Source organism: Heterodontus francisci, chromosome 5 (genome assembly GCF_036365525.1).
Source record: "Heterodontus francisci isolate sHetFra1 chromosome 5, sHetFra1.hap1, whole genome shotgun sequence".
Classification (NCBI taxonomy): domain Eukaryota; kingdom Metazoa; phylum Chordata; class Chondrichthyes; order Heterodontiformes; family Heterodontidae; genus Heterodontus; species Heterodontus francisci.
Window position 1 is genome coordinate 177,727,282 of NC_090375.1, and position 18,741 is coordinate 177,746,022.

General features: G+C 43.5%; 1 protein-coding gene across 1 annotated transcript in view; it reads left to right on the plus strand.

The window, feature by feature from the left end:
• Positions 1–18,741, plus strand: part of LOC137370298 (arf-GAP with SH3 domain, ANK repeat and PH domain-containing protein 1-like) — a 443,522-nt gene that overhangs the window by 138,174 nt on the left and 286,607 nt on the right. The window contains exons 2-3 of the mRNA XM_068032677.1: positions 7,560–7,632; positions 14,358–14,503. Coding sequence (XP_067888778.1) covers positions 7,560–7,632; positions 14,358–14,503 — 219 coding nt within the window. The remainder of the gene's footprint in view (positions 1–7,559; positions 7,633–14,357; positions 14,504–18,741) is intronic.

Genomic DNA, 18,741 nt, shown 5'->3' on the forward strand with positions numbered 1-18,741 from the left:
TATCAACCTGCAAGTCTTTGGCTGTGGGAGGAAACCGGAGAACCCGGCGGAAGCCCACGCGGTCACAGGGAGAACTTGCAAACTCCGCACAGGCAGTACCCAGAACCGAACCCGGGTCGCTGGAGCTGTGAGGCTGCGCTGCCCTTACATACCGCCTCCCTCTGCCCAACATTTCTTCTGCCGTTGTCCTAACTTTCTGCAGTTACTGCATCTGGGTCCCTTGGCTCCTTTTGCTGTATTGCACTCCCTAGCCAGGTGTTCCAGTTTCCCATATGCATAACAATTTGCCAAAAACCAGTTATGGCTGCTACCTTTTTGTTTATTCCCTTTTTAAGTTTATTATCTATTTCCGTTGCCCACTCAACTATGCCCTTATTGTCATGTCCCACTGGGATGCCTAACTGTAGGACTGTTTGGTGTTCCGCGCTCAGTCCTTCCTTCAGTATTTTTAGAAACACAGGGTCATCTTCAAAATAAAACACTACCAGATTTGTCCAGCACAACTTGCCTTAGCAGATCCATGCTGCATGTCCTGTAGTAACCTGCCCATTTCTAAATGCTTATTAATTCTGTCTTGTATTATATATTCTAAGAGTTTGCCTCTAATTGGCCTGCTGTTACTTGGTTTATCCTTCTCGCCCTTCTTGAGCATGATGTCTAGTCCCATGGTACAATTTGCATATTTAAGAATTGAAAAATTGTCACCAGGTCATCTGCTAATCTCCTCTTTGACTCCTTTCGGTGGCCTAGCTAAAGGGACTTGAGGACTTTCCACTTTTGAGTTCTGCCAATTTGGAGAAGTAGCCTTGATAGAACGGGGTGCGGAGCGGATTTTCAGCTGAGCGGTCAATTTCATAGATTTATTGGGAATCTAGAATAGTGGGAATGGAGGTAAAGGCAGTTGCATGTTCCTCCTGCAGAATGTGGGAGGTAGGGGTCGCCAAGAGTGTCCCTGCTGACTGCATCTGCGGGAAGTGCACCCAACTCCAGCTCCTCGCAGACCGCGTTAGGGAACTGGAGCTGGAGCTGGATGAACTTCGGATCATTCGGGAGGCGGAGGGGATTATTGACAGGAGTTATAGGGAGGCAGTCACACCTCAGGTAAAAGAAGTAGGTAGATGGGTTACCGTCAGGGGAAGGAAAGGGAACCAGCAGGCAGTGCAGGGATCCCCTGTGGCCGTTTCCCTCAACAACAGGTATACCGTTTTGGATACTGTTGGGGGGGACGACTTACCAGGGGTAAGCAATGGGGTGCAGGTCTCTGGCACAGAGTCTGTCCCTGTTGCTCAGAAGGGAAAAGGGAAGAGGAGCAGAGCATTAGTCATTGGGGACTCCATAGTTAGGGGAACAGATAGGAGGTTCTGTGGGAACGAGAGAGACTCACGGTTGGTGTGTTGCCTCCCAGGTGCCAGGGTACGTGATGTCTCCGATCGTGTTTTTGGGATCCTTAAGGGGGAGGGGGAGCACCCCCAAGTCGTGGTCCACATAGGCACCAACGACATAGGTAGGAAGAGAGATGGGGATTTAAGGCAGAAATTCAGGGAGCTAGGGTGGAAGCTTAGAGCGAGAACAACCAGAGTTGTTATCTCTGGGTTGTTGCCTGTGCCACGTGCTAGCGAAGAGAGGAATAGGGAGAGAGAGGAGTTGAACACGTGGCTGCAGGGATGGTGTAGGAGGGAGGGTTTTGGTTTCCTGGATAATTGGGGCTCTTTCTGGGGTAGGTGGGACCTCTACAAACAGGATGGTCTTCACCTGAACCAGAGGGGTACCAATATCCTGGGGGGGAGATTTGTTAGTGCTCTTCGGGGGGGTTTAAACTAAATCAGCAGGGGAATGGGAACCTAAATTGTAGTTCCAGTGTACAGGCTGTTGAGAGTAGTGAGGTAGGGGATAAGGTTACAGGGACGCAAGAGGGCACTGGCAAGCAAGAACTTGGTTTAAAGTGTGTCTACTTCAACGCCAGGAGCATCCGGAATAAGGTGGGTGAGCTTGCAGGATGGGTTGGTACCTGGGATCCTGATGTTGTGGCCATTTCGGAGACATGGGTAGAGCAGGGGCAGGAATGGATGTTGCAGGTTCCGGGATTTAGATGTTTCAGAAAGAACAGAGAAGAGGGTAAAAGAGGGGGGGTGTGGCATTGTTAATCAAGGAAAGTATTGCAGCGGCAGAAAGGACGTTTGAGGACTCGTCTACTGAGGTAGTATGGGCCGAGGTTAGAAACAGGAGAGGAGAGGTCACCCTGTTGGGAGTTTTCTATAGACCTCCGAATAGTTCCAGAGATGTAGAGGAAAGGATAGCGAAGATGATTCTCGACAGGAGCGAGAGTAACAGGGTAGTGGTTATGGGGGACTTTAACTTTCCAAATATTGACTGGAAATACTATCGTTCGAGTACTTTAGATGGGTCTGTTTTTGTCCAGTGTGTGCAGGAGGGTTTTCTGACACAGTATGTGGACAGGCCAACCAGGGGCGATGCCACATTGGATTTGGTACTGGGTAATGAACCCGGCCAGGTGTTCGATTTAGATGTAGATGAGCACTTTGGCGATAGTGATCACAATTCGGTTAGGTTTACCTTAGCGATGGGCAGGGACAGGTATATACCGCAGGGCAAGAATTATAGCTGGGGGAAAGGAAATTATGACGCGATTAGGCAAGATTTAGGATGTGTAGGATGGGGAAGGAAACTGCAGGGGATGGGCACAAACGAAATGTGGAGCTTATTCAAGGAGCAGCTAATGCGTGTCCTTGATAAGTATGTACCTGTCAGGCAGGGAGGAAGTTGTCGAGCGAGGGAGCCGTGGTTTACTCAAGAAGTTGAAGCGCTTGTCAAGAGGAAGAGGGCGGCTTATGTTAGGATGAGACGTGAAGGCTCAGTTAGGGCGCTTGAGAGTTACAAGCTAGCCAGGAAGGATCTAAAGGGAGGGCTAAGAAGAGCAAGGAGAGGACACGAGAAGTCATTGGCGGATAGGATCAAAGAAAACCCTAAGGCTTTCTATAGGTATATCAGGAATAAACGAATGATAAGAGTTAGAACAGGGCCAATCAAGGATAGTAGTGGGAAGTTGTGTGCGGAATCAGAGGAGATAGGGGAAGCGTTAAATGAATATTTTTCGTCAGTATTTACAGTAGAGAAAGAAAATGTTGCCGAGGAGATTACTGAGATACAGCCTACTAGGCTAGATGGGATTGAGATTCACAAGGAGGAGGTGTTAGCAATTTTGGAAAGAGTGAAAATAGATAAGTCCCCTGGGCCAGATGGGATTTATCCTAGGATTCTCTGGGAAGCCAGGGAGGAGATTGCAGAGCCGTTGTTGTTGATCTTTAAGTCGTCATTGTCGATAGGAGTAGTGCCGGAGGACTGGAGGATAGCAAATGTTGTCCCCTTGTTCAAGAAGGGGAGTAGAGACAGCCCTGGTAATTATAGACCTGTGAGCCTTACTTCGGTTGTGGGTAAAATGTTGGAAAAGGTTATAAGAGACAGGATTTATAATCATCTTGAAAAGAATAAGTTCATTTGCGATAGTCAGCACGGTTTTGTGAAAGGTAGGTCGTGCCTCACAAACCTTATTGAGTTTTTCGAGAAGGTGACCAAACAGGTGGATGAGGGTAAAGCCGTGGATGTGGTGTATATGGATTTCAGTAAGGCGTTTGAATAGGTTCCCCACGGTAGGCTATTGCAGAAAATACGCAAGTATGGGGTTGAAGGTGATTTAGAGCTTTGGATCAGAAATTGGCTAGCTGAAAGAAGACAGAGGGTGGTGGTTGATGGCAAATGTTCATCCTGGAGTTTAGTTACTAGTGGTGTACCGCAAGGTTCTGTTTTGGGGCCACTGCTGTTTGTCATTTTTATAAACGACCTGGATGAGAGTGTAGAAGGGTGGGTTAGTAAATTTGCGGATGACACGAAGGTCGGTGGAGTTGTGGATAGTGTTGAAGGGTGTTGTAGGGTACAGAGGGACATAGATAGGCTGCAGAGCTGGGCTGAGAGATGGCAAATGGAGTTTAATGCGGAGAAGTGTGAGGTGATTCACTTTGGAAGGAGTAACAGCAATGCAGAGTACTGGGCTAATGGGAAGATTCTTGGTAGTGTAGATGAGCAGAGAGATCTTGGTATCCAGGTACATAAATCCCTGAAAGTTGCTACCCAGGTTAATAGGGCTGTTAAGAAGGCATATGGTGTGTTAGCCTTTATTAGTAGGGGGATCGAGTTTCAGAGCCACGGGGTCATGATGCAGCTGTACAAAACTCTGGTGAGGCCGCACCTGGAGTATTGCGTGCAGTTCTGGTCACCGCATTATAGGAAGGATGTCGAAGCTTTGGAAAGGGTGCAGAGGAGATTTACTAGGATGTTGCCTGGTATGGAAGGAAGGTCTTACGAGGAAAGGCTGAGGGACTTGGGGTTGTTTTCGTTAGAGAGAAGGAGGAGGAGAGGTGACTTAATAGAGACATACAAGATAATCAGAGGGTTAGATAGGGTGGATAGTGAGAGTCTTTTTCCTCGGATGAGGATGGCAAACACGAGGGGACATAGCTTTAAGTTGAGGGGTGAAAGATATAGGACAGATGTCAGAGGTAGTTTCTTTACGCAGAGAGTAGTAGGGGCGTGGAACGACCTGCCTGCAACAGTAGTAGACTCGCCAACTTTAAGGGCATTTAAGTGGTCATTGGATAGACATATGGATGTAAATGGAATAGTGTAGGTCAGATGATCGGCGCAACATCGAGGGCCGAAGGGCCTGTACTGCGCTGTAATATTCTAATTCTATTCTAATTCTAATTCTAATTTCCTACATTTGTCTCTGTCAATTGTTCCATATCTTCCTCCAGTCCTTCCTTTCTTTTCATTTCAGCCATCTTTGTAAAAGAAAACTATGTAGAATTAATTGATGCTCCTGTCATGCCTTCATCCACTACAGTCAAACTCTTTCCTTCAGCCTTGAGTGGTCCGACCTCTTTAACTATTTTGGAAGAGAGTAAAACTGATTATCTTCTCAGTTGTCATAGTAAAAGACAATTCTTTGAATTATATATTTGACCACCCAAAAACTATTCACAATGAAATGTATAAAACACAGAACTGTAAAAGATCATAGATCCATTTAGTCCCCTTCCTACGATGTAAGCAGTGCATCTAGTGCTGCGCTTCTCTTCAAGGTACTTTTCCAATTTTGCTTGAAGGTATCTAATTATTTATTTCCATAATCTTTCGTGGTAAACTTTTCTAATAACTGACCACCCTCTCATTAAATTAGTGTTTCCTTACATCCAGTCTGATCCTGCCTTTTCTGAGCTTAAACTAACATCCCCTCTTTCTGTTGTCTTGTGCCATCAAGATTGAATACCTCAGTCATTTCTCCCTTCAGTCTTTTCTTTTCCAATGAGAAGAACCCCATATCCTTGAGTTTTATTCTCCAAACACCTTATTAAGTTAAAAGCTCTTTTTTCCAACTTGGATATTTCAAGTGAGAGCAATACAATGGCCATGATTTTACTGTACGATAAACTCAACGCTCTCAGTGCTCACAGTTATGATATAACAAAGAGCAAATACTGCAGTCCACACAAGTGCACTTAAATACGGCAATCTGGAAGTTGCTGTCAGTGATGCCCTGCTCCTCCACAGGCTGCGCTATTGCAGTCTTTGCTGATGGGATCTGAAAATTTATCACTATAACGGCATGAACTTGTAGTACTTACCTACTAGTCTTGCAGTAAGGACTGATGAGAAAGTTAGGGTTGGGTGGTCATAAGTGGGTGAGTTTTTAATGGGAACATAAGTGCTAATTACTGCTGAACAGTCTCTGGCTTGGAAAAAATGATTTTACAAGTGTGGGTCTCATTCCCTCAGAAGAAAATTAATGTTGCAGATTTTCAAAAAAAATATATTTTCAGTCTTGGTTTTACACTCTCATATCTCTTGCTGTATCCCAATCGTTGTAATACAATGTATAAATATAAGTTATATTTTCTTTTTTTAAACTTCATGCTTTGCAGTCTGCATGTCTGAGCATTTTTCAATCTGATTAATTGAAAAGGTTCGCTACATTGGTCACTGTGATAAGAGGGTTGTCCTATGATGAGACGCTGAGTAAATTGGGCCTATATTCTCTGGTGTTTAGAAGAATGAGAGGTGATCTCATTGAAGCTTACAAGATCCTGAAGGGCTTTGACAGGGTAGACACTGAGAGGTTGTTTCTGCTGGCTGACGAATCTAAAACATGGGAGCATAGTCTCAGGATAAGGGGATGATCATTTAGAACTGGGATGAGGAGAAATTTCTTCATTCAAACGGTTGTGAATCTTTGGAATTCTCTATCTCAGAGGGTAGTGGATGCTCCATTGTTAAACATATTTAAGGCTGGGATAGACAGATTTTTGGTCTCTTGGGGAATCGAGGAATTATGGGGAGTGGGTGGGAAAGTGAAGTTGAAGCCCAAGATCAGCCATGATCATTTTGAATAGCGGGGCAGGCTTGATGGGGTGCATGGTTTACTCCTTCTATTTCTTGTGTTCTTAATATCCCTGGTGCTTGCCCTACTCTGAGGGCACAGCGTTCAGACACCAGATAACAGGAAGTCTCCGCTTACAAGCCCACTGAAAGTCTGTGGGCAATCTGTATGAGAGATCCTGGGTGAAAGCTGTTCCTTCGCCAGTCTCAACAAAATCCAGGCCAGTAGATTTTTGATAAAGTAATAAAACAAATGAATCAATTATCTCTGCATTTTGTTGCATCTAATCTATCAGTCATGGCTCAATTGGTAGCACTTTCTCTTAGTCAGAAAGTTATGGGTTACAGTCCTGCTCCAGAGGCTTGATCACAAATAATAGAGGCTGATGCTCCAGTGCAATACTGAGGGAGTGCTGCACTGTCAGAGGTGCTGTCTTTCAGATGAGATGTTAAGCTGAGGCCCCGTTACCTTCAGGTGGGCGTACAAAATCTATTTCGAATATCAGGCAAGTTACTGCTGGTGTCCTGGCCATTATTTATAACTCAAAGAACATCACAAAAACAGATCATCTGGTCATTGCTATTTCTGGGAGCTTGCTTTGTGCATATTAGCTGCCTCATCCCCTGCATTGCAACAGTGACTACATTTCAAAATTACTTCATTGGCTGTAAAGCGTTTTGAGATGTCCGGTGAAAGGGAGAACCAAAAACTCGCATTTTTATAGCACCTTTCCTCACCACCAGACTTGGTGAAGAGCTTTTCAGCCAGTGAAGTACAATAGCACTGTATAAATGCGTCTTTTTTTTAAAATCTGAGTGTTGCTGCTTCTGTCATCAACCAACAGATGCGTTTTTTTTTGAGGAAATGTTCTTAACTTTATGACTTTATTTAAATCCCTGTCCAGATACTTTCACAGTTGCATCCAAAAGTTTGCTTGGTATAGGGAGGGAAAGTCAGAGAGTGAAAAACAATCTGGTTCTTTCCTTATTCTTTGTCTATCCCTAGTTTTTGTTTATATTCAATTCATTGGGGCAGGTGATTAAGAGAGGGAACCAAATGTTAATGTGGTAAATGCTGTAATTTTTTTCTCTGCTGCTTCCTTTTATAGACATTAGACTTGGACAAAAATGCACTACAAAAAGTAAAGAAATCGGCAAAATCAATAAATACTTCAGGTCAAGGTAAGTTTCAGTTGCAGTGTTTATTCCTTTATATCACCAAGCATGGTGTTTATGGTAAACAATGTATTTTAAATCTGTAACATACCGTTTACAACATAAAATTGTGTTCATTAATCGAAGTACATTTTTCTCCAGTTGGATTTTTTTCGTAAAGTTAGTGAAGTTGGTCACTGAGTTTCTTGGATAAACTTGCAGTGTTTGTAAGTGTACAAAATTTAAAAGAAAATAGAAAAATGAGGCGGTTGATGCCAACTTATTGCCTTTGACAGTGCAAGTTGCTGTTCCTCTGCACATTGCAAATGATCTTGCAAATATTAGAGGAAGTATTGTTTACATGCACTGTGCTGCATGGACAATTGGATAGCTGAACTTAGAAATTCTGGCCTGCTTTGGCATGGAATTGGTGCAGTCTGGACGAGGGGGCAGGAGGAATTTGGGTCAGAATCCATTTCTACCCCTTGTGACCATTTTTCAAAATGTAACAGCCCCTTTCTTTCTCTCCCCCTTCCCCAGCCCCCGATATGACATTACGGTGGGAGGTGGGAATATCAGGATGTCCATTTCTCCAGACATCCTACCAGTTTCACCCACTACACACAACAGAAGTATGCATCCATGGTGCTGACATTCTTGCTATACAGTGGCTGTAAAAGAGGCTTGCAATGAATGCCCCATCTTTTAGCTATGGATTGCCATTAGGAAAACAGTCTATTAGCAACAGCAAACAAACCTCTCTTGAAATACCGGACTGAACATTGAGTTCAGTAATTTCAGAGCATGACGGGTCCCCCTTTTTATGCTTAGGTATTTTTTCTTTTTTTCGTTTTCCTTTTTTATTTGGCTATTTTGTTTTAGGTTTTTCAATTTGTTTAGTTTGTTTCCACTGTGCTTACCCATGGTTTTGTATTTTTTAGTGTGTTTTTTTATGTTGTGCTTTACAGCCATTCACACCCTATCTATACTCAAGCTTTGTCTTTCAGCGCACCATTAACATACCGTTCGCCTTTGTTACATGACCTTCTGGTCAGTTATTTTCTGTGACCTTGTCCTATCAACACCTTCACCTTTGTTATCTCTTGCCTCATCCCCACTTTACTTGCTTAAAACCTTTTAGATTTCTAATATTTGCCTGTTCTGAAGAAGGGTCTCTGACCTGAAACATTAACTCTGTTTCTCTCTGCACAGATGCTGCCAGATCTGCTATTTCCAGCATTTCTTGTTTTTATCTCTTGAGATAACCCCTGTCCACTGGAGCATTAGGGTGCCTCTGAAATTCCGGAGTCCCAGTTGTACCATAAACATGTCCCCTTCATGCAAGTGACCTCGTTCCCATGATTCAGAGGTGTTCATCACTGGGGCTGACTGGGCAGAAATCCTGCCCCACCACACTTACAGTGGCACAGGGCCAAAAGGAAAACATTGGCGCTGATATTTCTAGTCGGGTATATGTTCATCTGAGATTGATGACTCAGTAAATACCTTTTACACAGCAGCATTGTATCCTTTTCTGGGAGCCAATATAAAGCATCATGTCACATTACTGATCCAATACAGTTCATAAGAGGGCATTGATTTTGGTGAAGTTAATAACTTATATCAACATGACTTGAAATATCAAGCCTGCATAATGGTGTGGTACTGAAACATAGTTATACTCATAGAATCGTACCTTACAGACAATGTCCCAGACACTGCCATCACCATCCCTGGGTATGGCCTATCCCACTGGCAGAACAGTCCCAGCAGAGGTGGCGGCACAGTGGTATACAGTCGGGAGGGAATTGCCCTGGGAGTCTTCAACATCGACTCCGGACCACATGAAGTCTCATGGCATCAGGTTAAACATGGACAAGAATACCTGCTGCTGACTACCACCTACCGCCCTTCCTCAGCTGATGAATCAGTACTCCTCCATGTTGAACACCACTTGGAGGAAGTACTGAGGGTGGCAAGGACACAGAATGTACTCTGGGTGGGGGACTTCAATGTCCATCACCAAGAGTGGCTCGGTAGCACCACTACTGACCGATTCCTAAAGGACATAGCTGCTAGACTGGTTCTGTGGCGGGTGGTGAGGGAAAAACTTACTTGACTTCGTCCTCACCAATCTGCCTGCTGCAAATACATCTGTCCACGACAGTATTAGTAGGAGTGACCACCACACAGTCCTTGTGGAGACGAAGTCCCGCCTACACATTGAGGATACCCTCCATCGTGTTGTGTGGCCCTACCAATGTGCTAAATGGGATAGATTTCAAACAGATCTAGCAATGCAAAACTGGGCATCCATGAGGCGCTGTGGGTCATCAGCAGCAGAATTGTACTCAGCCACAATCTGTAACCTCATGGCTGGCATATCCCCCACTCTACCATCGCAAACAAAAACAAGAAATGCTGGAATCACTCAGCAGGTCTGGCAGCATCTGTGGGAAGAGAAGCAGAGTTAACGTTTTGGGTCAGTGACCCTTCTTCGGAACTCCACTCTACCATTACCATTAAGCCAAGCAACCAGCCCTGGTTCAATGAAGAGTGCACAAGTGCCAGGCAGTGACCATCTCCAACAAGAGAGAATTTAACCATCTCCACTTGACATTCAATGGCATTACCATCGCTGAATCCCCCACTATCAACATCCTAGGGGCTACCATTGACCAGAAACTGAACTGGAGTAGCCATATAAATACCGTTGCTATAAGAGCAGGTCAGAAGCTAGGAATCCTGCGACAAGTAACTCACCTCCTGAATCCCCAAAGCCTGTCCACCATCTACAAGGCACAAGTCAGGAGTGTGATGGAATACTCTCCACTTGCCTGAATGGGTGCAGCTCCAACAACACTCAAGAAGTTCGACACCATCCAGGACAAAGCAACTCGCTTGATCGGCACCCTATCCACAAACATTCACTCCCTCCACCACTGACTAACAGTGGCAGCAGTGTGTACCATCTGCAAGATGCAATGCAGCAACGCACCAAGGCTCCTTAGACAGCACCTTCCAAACCTGCGACCTCTACCAACTGGAAGGACAAGGGCAGCATGGGAACACCACCAAGGTCCCCTCCAAGTCACATACCATCCTGACTTGGAACTATATTGCTGTTCCTTCACTGTCGCTGGGTCAAATTCCTGGAACTCCCTTTCTGACAGCACTGTGGGTATACCTACCTCACATGGACTGCAGCGGTTCAAGAAGCAACTCACCACCACCTTCTCTAGGTCAATTAGGGATAGACAATAAATGCTGGCCTAGCCAGCGTGCCCACATCCCATGAATGAATTTAAAAAGAAAGCAGCATTTCTCCAAGTGGGCTTCTAATCATACTGCTCAAGTTCAAAGGAAAGTAAATGCTACCCCATAAAACATCCTCAGTCTTTATATTGTACTTCATCTTACCTGTTCTTTGTTTTTGCATCATCCAAAATCTGGAGAAGAGGGAAAAGTTTGTAATTTGTATCTGGACTGAACTATTCCAGATATTTCCCAGCTGAAGTTATAGTCATTTATAGCACAGAAAGAGGCCATTTGGCCCATTCAGTCCATGCCAGGACACTCAGCCTTAAAAGCTTTGCTGTACTGTATTATCTACCCCTTTCTCACAACCACTACAGCATGAATATCCATGTCACACTAATCTGAGCAGAATGTGCCCACATTGTTCAGGCTGAGTCAGACTGTTGTATTATATATCAGGGTTTTTTTTTTGGTTTGCACTGTCCTACAGTAGAGTCTTTCATTTTGGGGACATTGAAAAATTGTGAGCACACCCACCCGTGAAAATTGTACAAAACAAATTTCCCAATGTGCAGTCCTGGCAGACGAGGCTCTGTTGTGAGAACATTCAAGCAGAAACTTTACCTCATTAAGAATATAGACCAATTTCACTTTTTGAGTATGAGTATTTGCTTCTGTTGGCATGATGCTGACTTTCTCTCAACTTCTAGAATTACTGAGAGCTAATGGGATTATGGGAGTTGCTCAGACTGACAGTTAAAACTAAAACAGCAAATGATGTGAAAATGTATACAGGAACATGTTTACAATTAGACTAGAAATACTGACCACATGAAATCTTTCCACATTTATTATGTCACTGCCCATGGTGGCTAGAGGAAATTATCCCGAAAGGAGAACAAAAGATAAATAAGCAAATCAATGAAATGTCAAAGACAGAAGCAAAATATTGCAGATATTGAAAAACTGAAGTAAAATCAGAGAATGCTGGAGATACTCAGGTCAGACAGCGTTTATGGAGAGAGAAACAGTTAACCTTTCAGGCCGATGATCTACCATTAGAAAGTCTCACAAGTGATCATCGATCTGAAACATGAACTTTGTTTCTTTTTCCACAGATACTGCCTGACCATTTCAGTAACTGTCAAAGATATTCAAGCGGGGATAATAGTATAAAGAAAACATATACAAGTAGGAAAAGAAAAGCATAATGAAACAAAATTTTAAAAATAAGGTAATTTGGAGGAAACTGTAGGGGAGCCTATGTTTCACATGCAAGTTGGCCTATTAACCTTTTTAAAAAAACCCTGCCCAGCATAAAGATTAGTACTCATACTTATAAATACTGTCGATAAGTGTTTAAAAATAATAATTTTGTAAATTATAATTCAGTTTCAGAACTCCAGCAAGCACAAAAGTTCATTACCAAATTCGATATGCCAGAGGGATGTAGATCAAGCGGATCCCCTCGCATCTCAACAAAATTGTTGCCATTGATCTATTTCTAAACTCGAATTATTTATTGTTTCCTATTATTCTGTGCAGAGTTTTTGTAACCTTTTTAGCAAATATGGAGTAACTAATTATGATTAATGACTAGTATTTCTGTTGATAGCAAACAGAACCTGAGCAGGCATTGCTTTGTGCCATTTGAGCGGATGTGTTGCTTTGAAGTAGGTGAATAGTGTTTATACAAAGGAGGTCAATAGCTAGGATTTCTGAACTAATACATTTGCTAAAAATAATCAGTCTGGAGAAGAGAATGAGAATGCTATTTCATGGTTGCAATGAACACAGACAAAGGATGAAAATTTCCTCTCCTTGGCTAAGACGCCCACATAAAAAGATTTTGATATTAACCTACATTGTCATGGGCACAAAGCTGACAATATATGACAGTTTTATTTTGGTCATATGGATAGCTGAAGTGGAATGTCAAGTTCATGCAAAAAGTGGTGCTCTTCTGAGATTAGGGTTATAGCGCAAATTATGGATGCATTGCATTACATGTGATCATGCTATACCTGAAGCTGGAGGTACCCAAAGGGAAAAGACATTCATTTTCTAGCACTGATCTATCTCGTCTTGATGAGCATAAAAAAGTAGTTGACACTTGTAACGTGCTAATTACTTATAGGCTTTAGTACTGCATTGTCTGTTTAACATTTTAGGAACATAGGAGCAGGAGTAGGCCATTCAGCCCATTGAGCCTGCCTCACCATTCAATATGATCATGGCTGATCTTACTCTTCAATGCCTTTTTCCCCCACACTATCCTCATATCCCCTTATGTCATTTGTATTTAGAAATCTGCCAATCTCTGCTTTAAACATACTCAATGACTGAGCTTCCACAGCCCTCTGGGATAGAGCATTCCAAAGATTCACAACCCTCTGAGTAAAGAAATTTCTCCTCATCTCTGTCCTAATTGACTTCCTCCTCCTTTTGAAATAGTGTCCCCTGGTTCTAGGCTCCCCAACCAGAGGAAACATCTTAGCTGCATCTACCCTGTCTATCCCTTTAAGTATTTTGTAGGTTTCAATGAGATCACCTCTCATTCTTTGAAACTCTAGAGAATACAGGCCCAATTTCTCCATTCTGTCTTCATAGAACAAACCTGCCATCCCAGGAACAAGTCTAGTGAACCTTCATTGCACTCCCTCAATGGCAATGATATTCTTCCTAAGTTAAGGGGACCGAAACTGCACACAGTAGTCCATGTGCAGTCGAAACAGGGTTCTATACAATTGAAGCAAGACTTCACTACTCCTGTACTCTCATCCTCTTGCGATAAAGGCTAACATACCATTAGCCTTCTTAATGCTTGCTGCGCCTGCATGTTAGCTTTCAGTGACTTATTGATAAGGGCACCCAGGTCCCTTTGTACATCTACACTTTCTAATCTCTTACCATTTAAGAAATACCCTGCACATCTGTTCCTCCTTCCAATGTGGATAAGCTCACATTTTTCCACATTACAGTCCATCTGCCATGTTCTTGCCCACTCACTAAGTCTGTCCAAATCCCCTTGAAGCCTTTTTGCATCTTCCTCAGAACACACATTCCTACCTAGTTTTGTGTCATCCGCAGACTTGGAAAGACTACATTTGGTCCCCACATCCAAATCATTGATATATATTGTGAACAGCTGGGGCCCAAGCACTGATCCCTGTGGTACCCCACTAGTCACAGCCTGCAAATGTGAGAATGACCCGTTTATTCCTACTCTCTGCTTTCTGCCTGTAAACCAATCCTTAATCCATGCCAATATATTACTTCTAATCCCATGTACTTTAATTTTGCTAACCGACCTCCTGTGGGGGACTTTATCAATCGCTGCCTGAAAATCCAAGTATACCACCTCCACCAACTCCCCTTTTAACGATTTTCTGTCATTATTTTTGGAATAGGTATGGTTGCTGGCAATTTATACCTTTATGCAGTTTGAATGTGTGAGATGATTACATCTCTTTTTTTTCCTGTTTCTTTTACAGAACATGTGCAAAATGAAGAGAACTACGCACAAGCACTAGATAAATTTGGTAGTAATTTTTTAAGTCGTGATAATCCAGATCTTGGCACAGCTTTTGTTAAATTTTCCACACTCATGAAGGAGCTTTCAACATTGCTGAAAAATCTGGTAAGAGTTTAGGATCTTTTTTCATTTTCTTTGCATCTCCAGTCCATAATGGCTGATTGCTTTCTGCAGGTCAGTAACTTTATGACTGAGGCTGTGATATATTAATCAAATGTAATATTATTGATATGTTAAATCAGGTAAAATAAGGGCAAATTTCATGGTTTAGAGAATTAAGTTCAGATCTTTACAGAGCATGAGTCTATAATAAAATTTGGATGTATGTCAGCACATCTGGTTCACAGCTTTTGCATTTTTCTGTTATAACAGACGAGAAATTGTACTGACTGCATGTCATGTACTTTGACCCCCATGCATATGTTATAATATATGCATAAATCATGTGAAGTTTGTGTTGGGAGTGCTAAATTAAAAAATTACTCCAGAAAGTTTAGAGCAAAAAAAGCCCTATCGAGCTCATCCAGAGACAATGTATGATTCTTCTACTGTGGACTTCTCACTGAGCACTTGTTGATCCTATCTTTTAAACAACTTTGAACCTCAAAAAAATGTCTGTGACTTCCGCAGACGAATGCTTAACATAGACATATGATATTGCTTTGTCACTTGTTTTAGCAGAGGAAATAACCCATTTAAAATAGACTGGTTAATATTGGCATTTAAATACCAGAAACTAAGCATTTATCTACTAATATCATGAACAGTAATTTCTAGGTTTAGGTTCCTCCAATTTCCCTTCCCAACAGATCAGTGCTGCTTTATATGAGAGATTTCAATTCACTTCAAATCAGCTACCTCCTCTGGTAATATCTACTTACATATATTTCTTTAAATATTTTGAAAAATTGTATCACATCTCTGCTTAAGCTTCTTTTTGTTACTGAAAAGATTATTTGCTTGAGCTTTTATTTATATTTGAACCTGAAAGCATTGAAACATCCCCTTGCTTTTCTTTGGACCCTTCCTAATAAATCTACATCATAGAATCTTACAACACAGAAGGAGGCCATTCACCCTATTGTGCCTGTGTCATCTTTGAAAGATCCAATTTAGTCCCACACCCCAGCTTTTTCCCCGTAACCCTGCAATTATTCTTCAAGTGCAGGTTAATTTGCTTTTTGAAAGTTCCTATGGAATCTGACTCCATCACCCTTTTATGAAGTGTGTTCCAGAGCTTAACCCTCTGTGTGAAAACATTTCTCTCCTACTTCTTCGCCAATTAATTTAAATCTATGACCACTGGTTACCAATCCATGTGCCAGTGGTTACAGTTTCCCCCGATTTGTTCAAGTAAAAGTTTCATTATTTTGACTACCTCTGTTAGGTCTTCTCTTAACCTCCTCTCCTTAACCTTCTCTGCTGTAGGCGAACAGTCCCAGCTTCACTCTCTCCATTAGTGAAGTTCCTCATGTCTGGTATCATCCTTGTAAAACTCATCCATACCCTCTCCAATGTCTTGAAACCTGTCCTCAAATGTGGTGCCTCAAATTGTACATAGTACTCTAGCTGAGGCCTAACCAGAGATTTGTAAAGGTTTCGCATGATTTGCTTCTTGTATCCAATGCCCCTGTTTACAACATTGTCTATCGCAATTGTTTTAACTATCTGATCAACTTGCTCCGCTGCCTTGAGATTTCTGAATATGCACCCCGCAGATCCTTCTGCTCTTGCAATCCCTTCAAAACAGTACCATTGTAGATAATAATGCCTCACCATGTTGTTTTTCCCAAAGAACATCACTTTTCACTTGCCAGAATTAAATTGTATCTGCCCATTTTTCCTGTCTGTCTGTGACCTCCTGAAGTCTGCTACTATCCTGCTCACTAATATATTGTCAAGTTTTGTATCGTCGGCAAATTTAGAAATTGTACTCCCTATATCAAGGGGGAGGCGGTGGCGTAGTGGTATTATCACTGGACTAGTAACCCAGAGACCCAGGGTATTGATCTGGAGACATGGGTTCAAATCCCACCACAGCAGAAGGTGGAATTTGAATTTAATTAATAAATCTGGAATTAAAAAGCTAGTCTAATGATGGCCATGAAACCATTGTCGATTGTTGTAAAAAACCCATCTGGTTCACTAATGTCTTTTAGGGAAGGAAATCTGCTGTCCTTACCTGGTCTGGCCTACATGTGACTCCAGGCCCACAACAATGTGGTTTACTCTTACATGCCCTCTGAAATGGCCTAGCAAGTCATTCAGTTGTACCTAACCCCTACAAAGTCAATAAAAAGGAATGAAACCGGATGGATAACCCGGCATTGACCTAGTCACCGGAAATGACAACGGCAAACCCAGCCCTGTCGACCCTGCAAAGTCCTCCTTACTAACATCTGGGGGCTTGTGCCAAAGTTGGGAGAGCTGTCCCACAGATTAGTCAAGCAACAGCCTGACATAGTCATACCACGGAATCATACCTTAACGACAATGTCCCAGACACTGCAATCACTATCCCTGGGTATGTCCTGTCCCACCAGCAGGACAGACCCAGCAGAGGTGGCGGGACAGTGGTCTACAGTAGGGAGGGAGTTGCCCTGGGAGTCCTCAACATCGACTCCAGACCCCATGAAGACTCATGGCATCAGGTTAAACATGGGCAAGGTAACCTCCTACTGATTACCACCTACCGCCCTCCCTCAGCTGATGAGTCAGTACTCCTCCATGTTGAACACCACTTGGAGGAGGCACTGAGGGTGGCAAGGGCACAAAATGTACTCTGGGTGGGGGACTTCAATGTCCAGTAGCACCACTACTGACCGAGCTGGCCGAATACTAAAGGATATAGCTGCTAGACTGGGTCTGCGGCAGGCGGTGGGGGAACCAACACGAGGGAAAAACATACTTGACCTCGTCCTCACCAATCTGCCTGCCACAGATGCTTCTGTCCATGACTGTATTGGTAGGAGTGACCACCGCACAGTCCTTGTGGAGACGAAGTCCCACCTTCACATTGAGGATACTGTCCATCGTGTTGTGTGGCACTATCACCGTGCTAAATGGGATAGATTTCGAACAGATCTAGCAATGCAGAACTGGGCATCCATGAGGCGCTGTGGGCCATCAGCAGCAGCAGACTTGTACTCAGCCACAATCTGTAACCTCATGGCCCTGCATATCCCCCACTCTACCATTACCATCAAGCAAGGAGACCAACCCTGGTTCAATGAAGAGTGCAGGAGGGCATGCCAGGAGCAACACCAGGCATACCTCAAAATGAGGTGTCCACCTGGTGAAGCTACAACCCAGGACTACTTGCATGCCAAACTGCATAAGCAGCATGCAATAGACAGAGCTAAGCGATCCCATAACCAATGGATCAGATCTAAGCTCTGCAGTCCTGCCACATTCAGTCGTGAATGGTGGTGGACAATTAAACAACTAATTGGAGGAGGTGGCTCCACAAATATCCCCATCCTCAATGATGGGGGAGCCCAGCACATCAGTTCGGAAGATAAGACAGAAGCATTTGCAACATTCTTCGGCCAGAAGTGCCGAGTTGATGATCCATCTCGGCCCCATCCTGAAGTCCCCAGCATTACAGATGCCAGACTTCAGCCAATTCGATTCACTTCTCGTGATATCAAGAAACGACTGAAGGCACTGGATACTGCAAAGGTTATGGGTCCTGACAATATTCCGGCAATACTGCTGAAGACCTGTGCTCCAGAACTTGCCGCACTCCTAGCCAAGCTGTTCCAGTACAGCTACAACACTGGCATCTACCAGGCAATGTGGAAAATTGCCCAGGTATGTCCTGTACACAAAAAGCAGGACAAGTCCAACCCGGCCAATTACCGCCCCATCAGTGTACTCTCAATCATCAGTAAAGTGATGGAAGGTGTCATCAACAGTGCCATCATGCTGCACTTGCTTAGCAATAACCTGCTCAGTGATGCTCAGTTTGGGTTCCGCCAGGACTACTCAGCTCCTGATCTCATTACAGCCTTGGTTCAAACATGGACAAAAGAGCTGAACTCAAGCGGTGAGGTGAGAGTGACTGCTCTTGACATCAAGGCAGCATTTGACTGAGTATGGCATCAAGGAGCCCGAGCAAAACTGGAGTCAATGGGAATCAGGGGGAAAACTCTCTGCTGGTTGTCAAACATCTGAGCTCCAGGACATCACTGCAGGAGTTCCTCAGGGGACTGTCCTGGGCCCAACCATCTTCATCAATGACCTTCCTTCTATCATAAGGTCAGAAGTGGGGATGTTCGCTGATGATTTCACAATGTTCAGCACCATTCGTGACTCCTCAAATACTGAAGCAGTCCGTGTAG